The sequence below is a fragment of the Lycium barbarum genome, chromosome 10, assembly GCF_019175385.1.
Source record: "Lycium barbarum isolate Lr01 chromosome 10, ASM1917538v2, whole genome shotgun sequence".
NCBI lineage: Eukaryota > Viridiplantae > Streptophyta > Magnoliopsida > Solanales > Solanaceae > Lycium > Lycium barbarum.
Window position 1 is genome coordinate 16,569,660 of NC_083346.1, and position 19,972 is coordinate 16,589,631.

General features: G+C 34.0%; 1 protein-coding gene across 1 annotated transcript; it reads right to left on the reverse strand.

Annotated features, from left to right (window-relative positions):
• Nucleotides 1–18,042: 18,042 nt before the first annotated feature.
• On the reverse strand, nucleotides 18,043–19,075 carry LOC132615081 (thionin-like protein 2). Its single transcript, XM_060329634.1, has 2 exons — nucleotides 18,767–19,075; nucleotides 18,043–18,228 (listed from the first exon to the last, which is right to left on the reverse strand). The coding sequence occupies exons 1-2, from the start codon at nucleotides 19,008–19,010 to the stop codon at nucleotides 18,161–18,163; spliced, it is 312 nt and encodes a 103-aa protein (XP_060185617.1). The 5' UTR covers nucleotides 19,011–19,075; the 3' UTR covers nucleotides 18,043–18,160.
• Nucleotides 19,076–19,972: the final 897 nt, after the last annotated feature.

The following is a 19,972-nucleotide window of genomic DNA, read 5'->3' on the forward strand; positions in this document are numbered from 1 at the left end:
TTAATTTGGTTTGCCGGCCATAGGTCCACAGCTGATAGATATATGGTGAGTAGGAAAAATTGGGTGGCAGGACCCCTAAAGTGTTTTTCTGAGTGGCAGGCCCCCATTTTCGTTTTCTTTTATTTTTGATCTAAAAATTATTAATCATTTGATTAGCAAACTTGCGGGGGCCTTTTTGTATTTTTAAAAACTTCGGATTGCCTTTTTTCTTTCCCTCTTACTTCTTCTTTCTTTTTCCCTCCAACTCCACTGATCATGAGCTTCACATTTTCCCACAACTCCATCTCCAAAAAACTTTGAATGCGGCTTTGGGATCGAAAAAATCTATTTCAAGAGCCAAAATTTCATTATTTCAGCTGAAGAACAGTTGCAGGTTACAGAAGCCCTAATTTTTTTCCTATTATGATTTCTTTCAAGTTCAAAATGGTAATTTTAATGTGATGTTCTGAGTTTACAGTCATGGTGAAGACCTAATTTATTGATTCTGATTGTTTATTGATTCCTATTTTACATTCATGGCCGAAGCCCTAATTTCTTTTTATTCTGATTTTTTGTTGAGTTCCATTGTGTTTTGCACGTCTTATTTGTAGAGTTTATAGTCATGGTGACGACTAGAGAGCGTTCCGGATCACTTTGGAGAGTTGACTACATGCCTTCTTCATCTAGAAAAAGGTTAAGAACAGAGGTCATTGACCTGGATTCCGACGTAGGTGAAGATGAAGCCCCAAAGAAGAAACAATCAAAGAAGTTAAATAATAGAGGAAAGAAACAATCAAAGAAGTTAAATAATAGAGGAAAGAAACAACTAAAGAAGTTAAATAATAGATCAAAGAAACAAGAAGAGTTAAGTAATAGACAAATGAAGAACCAGATGAGTTCATCAATAGACGAAATGAAGAAACATATGAGGTGATTAATAGACGAAATGAAGAACCAGATGATGTGATTATTAGACTAAATGAAGAACTAGATGAGATGATTAATAGATGAAATGAAGAAGAGGCAGAAGAGACAGAAGAGACGTCTCTTGATAAGATTCTCAAAGAGATTGATGAATTTGAATTTGAAGAAGAAGAAGTAGCCAATTGTGGTGTTGGAGAAGAGGAATTTGGTGAATGCGAGGTTCCGAAAGATGAGGAGGAAAATAGTGATCGCCTATCTGTTTAGGAAAATGTCAAGTCCATCGTTTTAGAAAGGCTCGGATTGAGCTCATGGATTTTGGAAGGAGTTGATTTCCCAGCCAGTGTCATGGTAAGGTCTTCTATGAAGTCGTGGTTCGACTTTAAAGTTCAATTATGAAAGCATAAACTTGTGAATATGTTTCGTAAAACTTGTTTCGGCCACTTCTTGGACTTGCCCTTACATTGGGATAAAGTTAGTGGAAAGCTTGTTCTTTCGCTTCTTCTACGGCAAATTATTAACTGAAAGAAAAAGCATGAGATGTGGTTTTTGATTGAGGATATGCCATGTTGTTTTGGGCTAAGGGAGTTTGCATTGGTCACTGGGTTGAATTGTGGTGCCATCCCTAGTGAAAAGGAGATCCATACAAAAGTAGACAAGTTCAATAAAACACTTAAAACCTCAAGTGTTACCCAGGATTTGCTCATGAAAAGCTTGGAAGACAAATCATTGACCAAATCAGATAAGCTTAAGGTGTCGTTGCTATGGATTGTTCACAGCATTTTATTGGCACATGACAAGTCTAAAATAATTGAGAAGAGATGGATAAACTTGGTTGATTCGTTATGTGCTTTAACAAATATCCTTGGGGAAAGATATACTTTAATCTGACACTGGATTGCTGGATGAACAAGGTGGACATGTTGAAATTGTTTAAACAAGTCAAAAATGACCCCACTATAACGCCACGAATATGTCTTTATGGGTTCCCCTGGGCATTGATTGTAAGTTGGAAACTCATTGATACCAATATCATTTTATTATAGATCACTGGTACTTGATTGATCCTATTATGTGTTGAATTCCATTACAGGCATGGGCATATGAAGAAATCCCCTTTGTTAGACGTAATTGTGCCAAATCAGGGGTTGTTCCGCTTCCATCTCCAAGGATGCTGAAATGACGCACTTCAAGCCAGAAAGAATCTAATCCATTCAAAAAGAAAATAGTTGTTGAAGAGGTAACAATTCGAACTTAAGTCTATTAGAATGTCAATATTGGTACATTATAAACTACTTGATGCATTCAAAAAGAAAATAGTTGTTGAAGAGGTAACAATTCGAACTTAAGTCTATCAGAATGTCAATATTGGTACATTATAAACTACTTGATGCATTCAAAAAGAAAATAGATGTTAAAGAGATAACAATTCGAACTTAAGTCTATCAGAATGTCAATATTGGTATATTATAAACTACTTGATGCATTCAAAAAGAAAGTAGCTGCTGAAGAGGTAACAATTCAAACTTAAGTCTATCAGAATGTCAATATTGGTACATTATAAACTACTTGATGCATTCAAAAAGAAAGTAGCTGCTGAAGAGGTAACAATTCGAACTTAAGTCAATCAGAATGTCAATATTAGTAAATTATAAACTACTTATTTTATGAACTGATCTTGTTGATTACTTGAAATTAAGAGGGTGTGTGCTTTTCTTTACCCAACTGTTGGTGAAATGGAGAAGGACTACATAAGAAATCTTGTGCCTTATGACGGCAAGGAGGTGGATGAGGAAATAAATGCATTGAGGGAGGAGATTGCGGATGCGACATGGATCAATAGGCTAGGAGAGCCCCGACAACAACGTGTGGTGGACGAGAAAATAGATGCATTGGAGGTGGATATTTCGGATGCGACAACATGGATAAATAGGCTAGAAGAGCCCTGCCAACATCGTGTAGTGGATCAGGAAATGAGAAATCAATTTCCTAGTAGTGGATTTTGCAAGGAATGTGGTCGACTGCTGAATACTGTTCTAGATAGACTTGCAGCAATTGAGAAATCAATTGTTGAGTTTAAAAAATGCATCATGCAATTGATTTAGTTGTGGGCAACTTGTACTATTAGGACAATTTGTAATATTTATCTTTGTTTGTGGGAAGATTTAATGGATGACTTTTAATAGCTGCGCCAATATTAAGTTTTGTTGTTGCATTACTTTCAATTAACTTTTAGAATTTGGTCTACATGTTTAAATTAATTAGTTGCGCCAATTATAATTTGATTTGTACTATTAGGACAATTTGAAAAGAAAAAAAAACATGTTTACATTGACCCAATGTAAACGTAATCCCACAAATGCATATACATTAAGTGTAGACGTGATAAATCATAAACTTAAACACTTTGAAAATGCATCGACAATCGCGCACCACTGGTCTATGGATTAATTGCTGCTACATATTTTCTACCAAAAATCTAATGATTATACCTATTCATCCTTTCCCACTGTGGCTTTTCAACCACTAAACAAGGAAAAGAGGGTTTACAATTAATGGTTTTACATTCATTTTTAATCCCTATAAATAAACCTCTCAATCTACAATCTTTGATCATAAAAATTCAGATTTCAAAAGCTTTTCAAACAACTCCTATACTCTTAAAAATGGCCAAGTTCCACAACAACCCAGACCTTCCCAATGGCCTTCCAAATGGTCATCATGACCCCAATCCCACCCCCACCCCCACGCCCACCAACCGCCTAACGAAGACCCTCGGGTTGGTAGATTGCTATGGCAAGCTCCCGTTAAGGCGGAGCCAAGTAGAGCTTAGGGGGTTCACCGAACCCTCTTCGACGGAAAATTACACTGTTTATATAAGGTTAAAATTATATATATATATATATATATATATATATATATATATATATATATATATATATAGTGGATGTCGAACACCCTTTGACTTCTTCGTGTGTTTACTTTTTTGTATATTGAACCTCCTTATTGAAAATCCTGGCTCCGCCACTGAACAGGAGCATCCACGCTCTTTTTGGGCTTGTTCGGAGGCTTCAAGAGGACGTGTGGTTTGTCCGTCAACTTACTTTCAGAACCAGACAAGAGATGGAGCAACATCATAGGAGAACAAATAGAATTCTCACTGAACTCCTCGCTTGATCGGGGAGAGGTGCTCGAAGACTACAACACCCCCCCCCCCCCCTTCTTCTCCACATTCCCCCGAAGCTTCACCCCCACATTCACCTGAAGCCTCCCCCCTCACAGCCCCCGGTAGTTGTAGTTTCTTGTTTTTGTTTTTGTTGTGTTTAGGGTGATGCTTTTGTTGTTTTGTTTGACATGCCATGCAAATTACCCTTTGTTAATATTAAGGTTGCAACTTGACTCTATCAATATTCACTTATTTCCATTCTATCAATATTCACTTATTTCCATTCTATTTTATCTTCTATTAAACATAGACACTAGAACTAATTTTATCTTTTAATAAACGTTGTTGAAATTTGAAAAAGATATGCTTTGATAGCTTAATTGTTCCAGCATAGACATTAGACATAATTGAGTCTTCTACTAGACGCTATTGAAAATAGGGAAGAAATAATTGCTAACTTTCAAACATAGATACTAGAACTAATTTTATCTTCTACTAAGCGTTGTTAAAAATGAAGGGGAGCCTTGGCGTAACTGGTAAAGTTGCTGCCATGTGACCAGGAGGTCACGGGTTCGAGCCGTGGAAACAGCCTCTTGCAGAAATGCAAGGTAAGGCTGCGTACAATAGACTCTTGTGGTCCGGCCCTTCACCGGACCCCGCGCATAGCGGGAGCTTAGTGCACCGGGCTGCCCTTTTTAAGCGTTGTTAAAAAATGAGAAAAATAAGAAATAAATAATAACACAGATATCAATGGGAAAATGGGAAAAATTGCACTGCTATCTGCCACACATAATTGTCTATTCTACTAGACGTTGTTGAACATTGGGAAAATATGCACTGATAATTTAATTGTTCCATCATAGACACTAGACGTAATTGAGTCTTCTCCTAGACCCTATTGAATTAACTTTAAAATAAACAGTATACCGAATCTTCTACTAGACGTTATTGAAAATAGGGAAAAATAGGAAATAACATCAATATTAATGGGAAAATTATGCACATTAAAATTGATTAATTAATTCTTGAATTAACTTTAAAATTATGCACATTCATGAATTAACTTTAAAATTATGCACAATGATGAATTAACTTTAAAATTATGCACATTGATGAGTTAACTTTAATATTAACGGGAAAATTATGCACATTGATGAATTAGCTTTAAAAGTGGTGAATTTATCCTTGAAACATATATTGGGGAATTTAAATGAGTACCTGATAAATATATAACATCATATTTATTAATATAAACACCAATATCAATGAAAATAAATATGATATGATGTTCACGTATAGTTATGTTAGCAATTTCCAGTTGTTACATATGATCATCACAACCAAAGACTTTCACTAGCATATTATTGACATCAATCAATTAGTGTCCTTGTTTAGATCATTATAATGTCGTTTCACTAATTCCATGATGACAACATATTGTTTAGTCTAAAATATAAGTTTTACATTCAAAATATAGTTCAATTCTTATTTAATAAATGTTTTTTCGTTGGAAAAACATGTGTTGGACTGGATATTCTACAATGTTGTTGGTCAATTATAAACGTTGAAATAACATGTCTTACATTGGATAATCTACTAATATGTTGTAGGTGAATTATAAACGTTGAAAAAAACGTGTGTTACATTGGATATTCTACTAAAATGCTATAGGTAAATTATAAACTAAACGTTCAAAACTAGCATATAACTACAAACGGTAACTTTTTTCAAACCCAACGTTTAAATAACGGTAAATTTTCCATTTTAAATACCCTCATTCCCAGGATTTCTACAAGAGAGTAAAAAAACATTTTATTATAACTCAAGGGAAGATTGTCAAAAGCGTCGATTCATTAATCACTGAAATGTCACGGAAGTCATCGTCCAATTCGTATGGCACACAAAAAGGAATATGCATGTGTGGTGATGTAGCACCCATTAAGACTTCAAAGACACCACAAAATCCTGGAAGGGAGTTTTATTATTGTGCGATGGGAAAAGTTAGTATTTAATATGTTTATGTCTGTTTTAACTTGATCACTGCTATTTTTTTTTATTTGTGCAGAAAGAAGATGGTGGATGCGGTTATTTCAAATGGGTCGATGATGATACCCCATGAATGATTGGGGTTGACAAATTTAATTTAATGTACAGGTTGACCAAAGCTGAAGAATCATTGGCAGAAGTCAAAAGCCTCTTCCTGGAGGGGGAAGCATCGAGGGACTGGTTTAAAGATCAAATGAAGGATGCTCAGACAAAGAGGGATCAAATAAAGAAGGAATTGAATGCAACTAAAATTGAGAGGGATCAGGCAAAAAAAGAACTGAAGGCAGCTGAAGTTGGGAAAGAAAAGACGAAGAGGATGTTGTTGTGTTTAGTGTCATTTGTAATTCCAAATGGGTCATTTGTGGTTCCTTTTGACTATGTTTCCTTTTATAATCAATTGTCAGCTTATTTTATGTCTAGACCGAATGCATTCGTTAAAAGCTTGGTGGAAATAATGACAATGTTTAACATAGACCAACAATAATTATAAATAGACCAACAACAGTTATAAATACACTGCAGCCATATAAAAAATAAAAGGGCAACTGAAATACATTCCTTGCATCCATAAAGTACAAAAGGGTAATAGACCAATAGACCAACAACAGAAATACATTTTACTGCTGCCATAGCAAACAAAAGGAATAGACCAATATATTCACTACTCAACTTGTGATGAATTCTGCTCAACTTGTGATGAATTATGGTCAACTTGTGACACATTCAGATTACAAGTGGTTCTCTTATGTCCAGGTTGTTTTCATAGGGAGCATTTATTTCTTCTCTTGGCTGGTTTGGTATAACTACGTTCTCCCTCCAGAACACCCTTCTTAAGCTTATTACTCTTTCGACCCAGTTTAGGAATGTATTTTGGTGGGGGAATTTGTGCGCCCTGCATATATGATGGAATCATCCACTTACTTTCATGAGGAATTTGGACAATATCACCTTCATATGCTTTGTAGTATGCATCTGCGGAGTAATATACAGAAGAGTGGTTATAAACAGAGTCTCCAAATGTATCTGGATACCTCTTACTCAGAGCTGCTAGGGCACACTACTAAAAAAACGGAAAAAACCGTTGACAAAAACCGACGTCTAGCGTTGGTTTTTTTAACCAAACCGACGGGAAACCGACATTTTAACGTCCGTCGGTTTTAATAGCCTCGCTTTCAGAAAAACAACGTTGTCCGTCGGGTTTTATTCAAATATTTTTAAAAATTTTTAAAAAAAATAAAAAACCGACGGACAGGGTCGGTTTTATTAAATTCGGATTTTTTATCTTATATATAAATAATATATATTTTATGAAAAAACGACGCACTGCGTCGGTTTTTTTTATATAATTTTTTTATTTTTAATTATAAAACCGACACAGCAAGTCGGTTTTTTTGTAAAATATAAGCATTAATTCCAGAAAACCGACGGACAGAATCGGTTTTCTGGAAAATCTGCAAAATTAATTTCCAGAAAACCGACGGACAGAGTCGATTTTTCGTCGGTTTTCTGGAAAATTTTCAGCATGCAAATCATGCATTTTCTGCAACCACACCTGCACAAAAACCAGTACCAAAATCTGCTCAGAAACCAATAACAAAAGCTGCTCAAAGCTAGCATTAAAATGCTCCAAATCAATTCTAAAAGAGCTACAACACATAAAATCATCCTAAGTAATAATAAAACACATCAAATACGATCTAAATAAACCTTCAAAGTTCTGAAATATTTAAATGACCAACCAAAAGTACCATTAACTAGTTTTAACATAAGTCCATTATTAAATTCAAACTACTACAACTGATCATCCGGTGTTCGGGCTACGAAATCACCGTCATCATCATCTTCTAGGTCAGAGGGAGGGGGAGAAGGGGGCACACCAAAACGTCCACATGCGATGTGGCTTTTAACTTGTGCCATTAGCAACTCAATATTCGCTTTCATGGTGTTACTTTCCTCAACTCTTCTTGCCTCAGTTTCAGCTAATTTCCTATTAAGTTCAGCAATTTGCTGCGCCATAGCTGCGACCTGAACATCATCAACTCCCTCGGCTTGTCGAGAAGACCCTTCACCTCGCAATCCTGACCGAAGGCGACTTAAGTTGTTCCTTGGGCCTAGACCGTACGCTCTACCCTTTTGTACTCCCTCAACTCCTCTACACCAAAAATCTATCTCTAATTCTGGTGGAGGACGGCTCGGATGCTCAGGCTGAGTTTGGCTGTACTGGTCCACATGATCCATATATTGCCTCTGTATATTAAAAAATGAAACTTAGTATATAACGAATATTATCATAATTAAACTTATATATAATTACTTAAATAATAAAATTATCACTTACATAGGAATCATGAGCCCTGTCCTCAACCCATAAGGTCGGATCCGACTCGTGCTTCTTCTTTTTTGTATGGGTCTTTAGGAATAGCTGATCCTGAGTTGGCATCTGTCCTGTAGCTTTTTTCTGCAAAAAAAAAAAAAAAAAAAAGTTAAACATAAAATTAATAGCTCAATAATGATATATTGATCGTAGGTAACTTTAAAAGTATAAAATTACTTACCATTATCCTAGCCACGTGCCCCTGACTTCTTGCACCCGCAGTGTGCAAAGAGCCACCTTTGTGGGATGCACGGGCAGCCTTTGCCTGCTCAGACTTGGCGATAAACTCAGGAGTTTGCCAATATGCCTTAAGTTTCTCCCACTGTTCAGCGTTTAGCCATTGGGGCATCGTCATATACCTTCTAGCCCTCGAAAACCAATCAGACAACCTTGCACTCCCCTTCTTCTCAAAGTTTGCAGCAATCCTATCATTGTCCATTGGATCCCATGTACAATACATCTGCAAATCAAATAGCTAATGTTAAATGATTTATATAAAAGTAAATTCAAGTTATAAAATATGTATAATAAGATGCATACGTTAAACTCTCTAAACATAGCCTGTCGAGTATCATATTGGACGTGACTATATTCCTGCGACACACTACTTTCACCGACAACCATATTGTAAAATATACCATTGACCCCATCAGTCTCTCCATGATCAGTCCAAACATAATATTTCTGCTTAAACCCACGACTATATAAATGAACCCTAACCGCTTCCGGTTTCAAATACTTCATACACCGGCAATGAGAACAAGGACACCTAATTACCCCTTCATTTTGAAAAGGGTAAAGTGTCATTGCATGTTTGATAAACCCATCAACACCTTCAACAAATTCATCATGTACACCCACACGATTACTATTATTCATATTATACATCCACATACGATCCATCTACAAAAATATACCCACAAGTTGAAGTTATAGAAATATATTATAACTTAAGAATTCTGACTTAAAATATAACTTAAGAAAACACAATCCCAACCATTTCTAACTGTGGATTCTCAATAACAATTCTAACTTTAATAATTTATAAATTCTAACCTTAATAATTTATAAATTCTAACTTTAATATAATTTTGAAAAGCACAATCCCAACTAATTCTAACTTTGAATTCTCAATAACAATTCTAACTTTAATAACTTATGGATTCTAACTTTAATTCTAAAAATTAAAAAGTAAATCTAGTCAAATAAAATCTACATTTTAGTTTTGAGGTTATAGAAATATTATAACTTAATAATTCTAACATAACTTAATAATTCTAACTTAATTTGAAAAGCACAATTCCAACCAATTCTAAAAATTGAAAAGTAAATCTAGAGAAATAAAATCTACATTTTAGTATTGAGGTTATAGAAATACTATAACTTAACAATTCTAACTTTGAAAAGCACAATCTCAATCCATTCTAATTTAGAATGATCAATAACAATTCTAATAACTTATGGGTTTCTAACAAAAAGCACAATCCAACAACAACAAAAAAACTAGTCAAATAATTAAAGTATATATTTTTGCACATATTCAACATCAACAATATTACAAAGAATGATAACTAAGCTAACACAAATACATTGACAAAGAAAATGAAATATAGCACAATCACAACCCAAAAAAAAAATGACAAGTAAATTAAATTAGGCAAATAAAGTTTACTTTTTTTTTTTCACAAATTCAACATTAATAACATTGCAAATGATGTTTAACAAAGCTAAATAGACGAGCATTAGGCCTAAAATCTACAAATAAAACTAAGATTAAAAGAATTTTAAATGCCCTAATTTAAGAGAAACTAACCTTCAAAATGGGTTTGGGGTAGGGGGGAAGGAGCTGCGCAGGCAGCGGCGTTGGGCGGCGGCGTCGGGCGGAGGGGAGGGGGGCGGCGGCTAGGGTTTGGGGAGGGTGGGTTTAATTTTGAAGAGGGATAGCTGAAATGGGAAAGAATCCCGTTACTGCCAATATATAGGAAAAACCGACGGACAAAACCGACTCTGTCCTTCGGTTTTTTCCGCACATTTGACCGGATTTTGACCCCAAAAATTTTAAAAAAAACGAAACCGACACTGTCCGTCGGTTTCTTCAAAAAAAATGTTTATTATTTTTTTAAAAAACAAAATGAATTGTATATTATTTATAATATTTTTTAAAATAAAACCGACGTACGACGTCGGTTTTATATTAATTTTTTTTTTAATTAAACCGACGTGGGACGTCGGTTTATTTTGGCGGAATTATATTTTCTAAATTCTGCCAAAAAAATCGATGTTGTCCGTCGGTTTTCTGATTAAAATAATTAAAAATACAAAAAATCGACTCTGTGAGTCGGTTTTCCGTCGGTTTTTTTAAACGACCCAGTGCGTCGGTTTTTGATCCGTCGATTTTTAGCAGTTTTTTAGTAGTGGCATGTGGGCACGGGAGCTTGTCCACGTCTAAAACTCTACAAGAACATGACATAGTCGACAGGTTGACAGATGCATGGTCGTCGTGTCCGCACGAGGTGTACTCATTTGCATTTACACCAATGACAACTACCTTTTTATTGCTTCCATTCTCTTCTTTATCCTTGTTTCAGCACGAGACATGACACATTTGTTTAATAAGAGGAGATTCTTTGCTAAGGTACGCCTTTCATTGAATTTGGTAGCAAACCTCGTATTAATGGTATTGAAAAGGGCAGTTACGGGGAACTCTGTCTCTACTAGAAACATTGAGTTGAATGATTCAGCAATGTTTGACGTCAGCACTTCAGATCTATTCCCCGGGAAAAATGCCCTCCTCCATTTATGGAACCCAACTTCATCCCTAAGGCAATCAGCTACATTTGGTGCAACGATGTATTTCACTAAAGTGATCATAGAACACCTCCGAGGCATATGCTTTTGCTGCTTTGTAAAAGAATTTCTAAAAGGATCCGTTATGGAGCCTCTCACGCATTCTCTCACAAAGATGCCTTGTGTAAACACCGTGGTGAGCATTGGTGTAAACATCTCGTATAGCCTTCTTAATGTTGAGGTGCCTATCATATATTATACACAAATCTAAGTTGTTAGACATAATGTCAAGCAACTATTAGAAAAAGTAATTCTAAGAGGCATTACACTCTGAGTCAATCATACAGCAGGCCACTGGGAAAACATGGTTCTCCACATCTTGTGCCACAGCAGTCAAGAAAACACCTCCATACTTTCCCTTCAAGTGTGTGCCATCAACTGCTACGACTTTTATTATGTGCTTAAATCCCCTGATCCACTCTTCAAAAGATAAGAAGTAATATAAGAATCTCCTCTCCTCACCGAGCTTTAAGTCTGTCATGCTTTCAGGGTTTGTTTTATGTACGATCCAACTATAAGGAATCAATTTCGAATACCCATTAGCTGCTGACCCCTTTACAAATTCCTTAGAAATTATGCCTGCCTGATAAGCCTTCCAAATTCCAATAGCTAATTTCACAGCCAAATCTTTCAGAAACTTCCTTCTGTATTTGTTTGGGAGTGATCCCTGCGCCTTCTTCAAATTTACCCATAATGTGTCTCGCTATAACTACACATGATGCCTTTGAATGGTTAGTAGAAACGTGTTGTATGCCGCATGTGTGCTCGTTATAGTACACAGTTATGATAAACCTAGAACTTCTTACGTATTTATTGGCTCGCAGTCTCCACTTGCAAGAATCATCAATACATCTAGCCACATATTTGTCTGATTTGTTCTTCCAAACATAGAAATTGAAGTATGCCTTCAAAGAAGCCATCCCAAGTGCTTCCACTAGCGTATGCTTGTCCTTGAAAGTGTTGCCACTCTTAAAACCCGTTCCATCAACAGAGCTATGGTTGCTGGAAGCAGGATTCTCCAAATCATCTCCATGAACATTATTAGGATAGTCATTGTCCATTGGAAGTTTCCAAGGATCTTCATCGATGTCATTGTCAATGGTTCGCAAGGGTATTCATCGATGATTGGTGAGGCTGCCCCTGATGAATTTGCTGAAGCTGATGAATTTGGACTTTCAACAATCCTCTCCTTCAAACTTACATATAATTAACCTAGGGCTGGAACCATCCTTAGCAACATTCATCAGATATAGACGGACTTGATAGTCATTTGTGATGTAAGTAGGAGACAGTCCCTTTTTAGGAGCATCGATTACGTAGCTAATAGACACTTCTGCCAACACGGGGTCTATATTACCAGACAGAATCACGCTCCTCAACAAATCATCATAGGTGTAATGATTATCCAATTCAACAGGTTGGATGTTTTGTGGCAAATTCCATTTCCAGGCGGTTTTAAAACAAACCCAATTACTATCGAAATCACCAGCTGCTATCTTTTTACCCTCCATAATAAACTTAAATTGGTCTATACTACACGCAAATTACCAGAAATTGTAAATTTTGAAGAACACAGATTAAAGCTTACCAGGTTACGAATTAAAGCTTACCAAACCAAACTATAACCAAAATGAGTAATTCTCAAGCCGTAAAATCTAGAAATAACCACCCAAATCAGAATTTGTTTTCAAAAGTTTCAACGGATTTAACAATGGCAGCCTCAACAATGGTAGCTGAGAAAGAAGGAACAGGAGAAGAAAAGAAGAAGGAAAGCTCTGCTCTACTAGGGTTAAGATCGAAAGAGAGGAGAAGAGCTGATTTGGGAGCTTCATTTGAAGGAAAAACCAGGAGAATGGAAGAGACGAATGGGGTATTTTTTATTTATAATTTTATAATATTTTTTATTTTATTATTTTTATTTTTCAGATCCTTGGACGAAAGTGTATTTTTTAAAACTTGGGAGCTTATTTTGACGCCCCTATAGCGTGTATCCACTTAATTAACACTAATCATAAAAAGGATCCTAATACCTAATAATTAAAACTTGGGATCTAGAACCTAAATAAATAACTTGTTTGGGCCCTGTGACCACACTCCCCCTGGTGAGTAAGACAATAGAGTATTTATTTTTGTGAAGAATAAAATCTTATTCTTTTTTTGTCCTTCTCTTTTACATTTGTTTTACAAAGCTAAGGCTCAATGACTTCGTCCAAACACGACGAATTAATATTTTCCGAATTTTACTACTTTAGAGAGGCGAATGTACGCAACAACTAATTCTTCGTGCCTATTCTTTTGTTGTGTAGGCGAAATTCGAAAATGCTTGATCGTTGAGTTTTCTTTTCCCTAGTCAATTCGATTGTCAGGGTTCAATTATTAGTCTTGAAATGGGTTTAACTGTCATACGATTATAGTCGAGGCTCCTTACATTAGAATTATTTAGCTAGTCGACAAAATTGAGTTATGTCAGCATTAGTGCATTAGCTTTCTCTAGTTTTGACTTATCTATAGCTACGGGTGTGAATGGTTTTCAAAAATCGACTTAACCGACCGAACCGCACCGAATCAATTTTTACGTTTTCTTTAATAAAACCAACGATTTTTATAAAAATTTATAACCGTACCGAATAATTGGTTGACTTTTAATTTTATAAAAATAAACCGAGAAAATATCGAACCGTACCGAATAAATTTATATGTGTAAAATATATTCTATATATTAGATTTAAATATAATAAAACATTAAAATTAAGACCTAAAGTTCCAACTTTGAAACCTATTATACTACTTCTATTGACATTAAATTAGTTCTAGTGTCTCGAGTAGTAACTACCTTGTAAGCTACAATGTATTCCAACGATCTGGCTAGAAAGCTACAGCCTACAAAGTATTAGATATTTTTCCTCTCATATGATTTTAAATTTCTCTTATTGAATACTTAATCTTAGTAGTCTTAGTTATTGAGTCCCATCTTGATTGATTTTTGCCCCTCGCCCGATATAAATTATACTTTTTGTCTTTGCTTAACATTGTTTTATGCTACCGTGAAATAGTGGGATCAATCTTATTCTTGTCGTCTTTCGTGTTTTCTTGATTCATCACCTTTTAAAAAGTAAAAATGTCTAGAATTTTTGCCAAAGTCCTATAGAAGTATGAATGATATCGTGTCTTTAACTTTTACTAGTGACCATGACATGATGTTGTTTTGTTTAAACAAAAAAACAAAAATTAACTGAACTGTACCAATACCGAAGAGAAACCGAGATGATGAGACGGTTTCAGAAAGTCTAATTTTTGTTCTACAAAATGAAATCCGAAAAATTGATATAATATAAATTTTATAGAATAACCGCCCGAACCGTACCATTGACACCCCAATCTATAACCAATGCCATTTTTTCTTGATTAATTGGTTTTTATAGTAATCGATTAGCTTTTAATTAACTGCAGGCCATTATCATTGAGTCATAAAATGCATAGAACAAGTTTGAATTTCAATACAAAGGAGCATTACTCAATGTCTTAAATTTGATTTTCAAACTGTAAAATGTATTACAAAAATGATATATACTTGGGACAAAAGTTTTGTTGGCTTTCTGAAGCATGTCTACGAAAGTGAACCTGAACGAAAACCTCTACTTTTTTTCTTTTTTTGGCTTAGGCTTGTAATACTTGAGACCATTTAATGAACTTAAATTAGTCGAATATGAGATTTTCGATATTAAAAACATAAAATAAACAGAGAATAAAACAAGTCCCCGGAGGACTTCTTTTTACTCCCTTTTCGAAGTACTCAGTTACATCGTTCTACCTTATTATCATTTGGTTGTCCTTAATCCTTCCAAAATTTGAATTTCTTTGAAAGGAGAAATGGCAACATAGTGTAATGGCTAAACTTTGATTTCGTCATTAATTATAACATTTAGCAATGTGATACAATCGATTCATACCTCCTGCCATACTTCTTTTTTAACTTTAATAATGAATAATCATTCGCTCTTATCAAATTAATGAATTTTCTCTCTCTCTTTCGATTTATGTGAATTATGTTTTTTAGTTCATTTTTCTTTCAACTTTGAAAATTTATTAATTAAATCTTTTCATTTTATCCTAACGGAAAATTATAGCCATACAAATTTTATGATATATTTAATTAAGAACAAATTTCGAAACTATGTTCAATACGATAATCTTCAAAAAGCTTTTAAAAAAGTTTCTCCAATCAAATAAGTTCATATGGAGTATTAAACTCGTTATCTGTAGGTGGAGTACTAAGAGCCCGTTTGGATTGGCTTATAAGTGCCGAAAACAGCTCAACTTTTTTGAGTGTTTGGCTAGCCAGCTTAAAGCCATTTTGTGCTTAAAATAAGCCCAAAAAAATAATTGAGCCCATTTGATTTAGCTTATCTAAAACAGCTTATAAGCTGTTTTTTTTAAGCGCATCCAAAAAGCTCTAAAAGTTGTGATTTTCGCAAAGCTCCAAGAAAAAATTACTAGTACTAGAAATTAATTTCATGATATATTAATTCTGAGAAGAATACAATAGAAAGGACAAAATATTGCCTTCTTCAACACCAGATGTCGAGGAAGTCATGTAAAGAATCATAATCAGAGCCCCACCCTCTTTGTTCTTTTTCAGTAATGTGGATTATATTTTGGACTTTACTAGCATGATTAATTAAATAGCATGCATTATCATAAGTACATCTTAATTAGCATGTCATCATAAGCTATTTGATTGGAGAAGTGCCAAAAATTTTGTCTAGGCATGCTCTTTGAGGTCATAAAACTGACACCGGCCATTTCATGAACTTACTAATAAAACTTTGAACTCCCAATGAGGAGATACAAAATATAAAAAGAAAAAGAAGGCTTATTTAAACAAAAAATAGGAAATTATTAAATTAAGAAAATAATTATAACTCCTCTATAGCTGAAAAGGAAAACTTGTACTCAAGTTTTGACTTTCTACATATGTCCAAGTAGTCATTTTCCGTTTCTGAGGCAAGTTGCTTCACCATTTGTACCACAAGTAGACAAATTTGACCTTGTTATTGAAACATGAATATAGTTCTACCATCCTCCATCAATTTTTTTCAAAAAAAAAAAAAAAAAAGAGAGAAAATTATACGCTTAGAGAGCTACATAAAGATGAAATTTCCAAATTAAAAGCATTAATTAAACCAAGATTATTGTTTTTTTGAAGAAGGGATAGGTTTAGGGGAGAGTAGGGAAATCGCATTTCCTAATTTTTAAGTTTTTATATTTTTAATCCTTGTAGTTTATTTAAAGATAGAATTTGAAAATGTTTTTAAAGATAGAATTTGAAAATGTTAAGTAGCATGACAGTCGAATGCATATATTCAATGCTGAAGAACACATAACAAGCATATTAATCATTTGTTGATTATGATGTGAGTGTTGTATAAAGGGGAAAAGGCTAATATCTTTTTGTACCATCCGAAAAGGATTAACTATACCCTCTATTATATTATTTGTAGAAAAATATTTTCGACATATCCAAGTGGTTCATATATACTCCTCCGTCATTAGAGCTATCTAAGGTGGACACCTAATCCATATAACACTGACATTTGATGAGATAAACACCACGTGTCATTCCACCTCACAGACTCACATCTTCGTCAACCCATCTTACGCCTCCCTCCGCTTCTTCTTTCCACCGCTAGTGCAAAATATCAAGAAAACGGCAAACACTACATTACTTTGACTCCGAATATTAACACAATAGGGGAGACAATCAAAGAACAATGAATTCGGCGTCATCTCTCCTTTTTTATTCTTTCAAGAAAATCATCTTGATGGGTGATCTTTATTAACTTGAAAGAATCTTAAAAAATGATAAGACAGGGATTAATGTCACTCTTTGATCAAAATAGATACTACATATTAATTAATGTTTTGTTTATTCCCGCCTCATCTCTTTAACAATGCGATATTGAATATTAAAACAGTGAAGAGTAAACTCAGCGGATAACATTAGAAACTGAAGTATCGTTTGTTGTTTTCTTAGTATTTTGCACTAGTAGCGGAAGAAAAGACGGAAGAGCTTAAATGGATTGGGGAGGTGAGGTGACATGACACGTGTCCACCTCATCAAAATAGTGTCACATGAAATTGTTCGTATAATGAATTGAGAAGGTCTATATAGTGATACTAGTGAAATTCAATGATTTTCAAAGGTGAACTCTAACAGAGATGATAGCAGTACTGGAGTTTCTCCCATATTTCCGTCCGTCTTGGAGTAAATTGGGATTGGTTATTCGCTGCCAATTTTTTTGGACTTCAATTGCTAAATTATTATTTTTTTGGTTAAAATACTGTTAATAATTATTAGTGTTATCTATACATTCAATTGCACTATTATATACTAGGTCACGGGTTCAAGTCGTGAAAACAACCTCTTGCAGAAATGCAAGATAAGACTGCGTACAATAGACCTTGTGATACGGCCCTTCTCCGAACGCCGCGCATAGCGGATGCTTAGTGTATCGGGCTACCCTTTTACTACATGTACTAGGTACCGAATGTGCCATGTTATGAACCAAAAGTAGTATACTGGGCCTGAGTAATAAACGGTCCGTTTAAGAAACGGTCATGCATATTAGCCATTAGGTTACTTTTCGAGCTCTTCCATGGGAAATTCAACAAACAAATAAGACTAAGAACAAAAATATAAAAAGAAAAATGAACAAGACCAAGAACAAAAGTTTCATTTGAGAGAAATCTTATTCAAATGGTAATAACGTAAACATTTGGGTTCGCCTCAAATATTAATTTGCCTTGTGAGCTAATAAGAACAATGTTCACTCTGTTTTAGCGTTGCAAATATTGGTAGCACAATTGTCTCTGCAAGCTTGCCATTGATTTTCATCTGTGAAAAAGGCATTCTCAATTAGTAAGTATCAATATAGACCCATATAAAATATAGTTTCTAATATTTAAAAAGAATTAATTGAATCTCTATATGTACTATACATTCCAGATCAAAATATGAGAATGGGAGAAAAGGAAATTCTGTTAAATAACTAGATATTTTCAACTTTTAACTTAGCCTGATGTCGTCTACACAAATTTTAAGACATGCACTCAATAGTCACTAACTAATCACCTAAGTAAATATATATGCTATCAAATCAGAACAGGTTTAATTTTTTTCATTTTAATAAAATGTGTTTGTACTGGTACATGTGTTTTATGTTTTATGGTAAGGTTATCACTTCATGGTTAGAGGTATCAAGTTCAAGCTCTAAGATTAGAGTCGCCTTTTGATAGGGAGCGTTTTACCTCTAAAGTAAGATTTTTTTACTCGAATACAAATCAGTCTGCTTTCAAAACGGGTACAACACATCGGATGAAAAATTCAAAAAAAAAAAATCAAAATTCTGTATTTGAAAAAAATTAATGCAAACCTTTAGATAATTTTGCGCAATGGTGAAATGAGCATCCAAGATTGCAATAATCCGAAGAGGTGGTGACATTATGGGGACATGACCATCCACAACGTTCATAACATTGATAATCTTCAGCTGGACATTTCCTCATACAATTTATTAAACAATCATCAGCAGTTATCGATTTCAAAGTAGAAAATGTTAAGAACATCACAAATGCTATTATCAAGGCAAAGAAAACATCATTTCCCTTCCTTCCCATTATCTTAAAACAAAGAAAATCCCTCTCTTATGCTTACTGCTAATTTTGAATTAGGATTAATTTTCTTATTCAGTTTATGAACAATGACTATTATTTATATATGTTTTAAGTAATTAATTACTTGCCTTGTATAACAATAGAAATAGATTATAAGCAATTAGATTTTTGTAATTAACTTATGCAAGAAAATAATTAGTTACCCAATTGAAGTAATAGGATTATGTCATCATACCATAAAAGTTACATATTAAATGAGTTGATTCTTGAAGTAACTCTACTTACCATAGGTTATTAATCTGGTCTAAATTATTAACTTCGTCCAGTATTTTAGATAGGATTCTTAATGAAATTTTACATATTTGATTTTTATTCTTTGATTTGAATTAGTTGACATGAATTGAATTTCAAATTTAAAAATGTTGAGTCGATAAGTCAAAGAGTGGACCGTATAGATTCAGAATGTATAGGATTTCAAATTTAAGCGAAAAAATAAAAAGAGAACAAGGAAAATCAAATTCCAGTTTTTTTAAAAAAATTGTAAATATATTAGTACTTGGAGAGAAAGCCTTGAAGTTTCTGTATTAGTTTCGCCAAACGTGCATTACACATGCTAATATTTTAGAATAAAAATTATTTTGCACTATTATTAATGTACGTTTAAGTAATTAATTACTTGTCTTATACAACTATAGAAATAAATTATAAGCAATTAGATTTTATTAACTTATGCAATAAATTAATTAGTTACCCAATTTGGTTAATAGGATTAGGTCATCATACAATAAAAATTCATATTAAATGAATTGATTCTTGAAGTAACTCTCACATACCATAGGTTATAAATCTGGTCTAAGTTATTAACTTTGACCATTATTTTAGATAGGATTCTTGATGAATTTTTACATATTTAATTTTTATTCTTTGATTTGAACTAGTTGACATGAATTGAATTTAAACAAAAG

Excerpts from the sequence above, each read along its gene's own strand:
- LOC132615081 (XM_060329634.1), bottom strand. The coding sequence starts at position 19,010 with ATGGGAAGGAAGGGAAATGATGTTTTCTTTGCCTTGATAATAGCATTT. Across the intron at positions 18,229-18,766 it reads TTGCGCAAAATTATCTAAAG|ATGAAAATCAATGGCAAGCT; the intron begins GTTTGCATTAAT and ends CCTTTTTCACAG.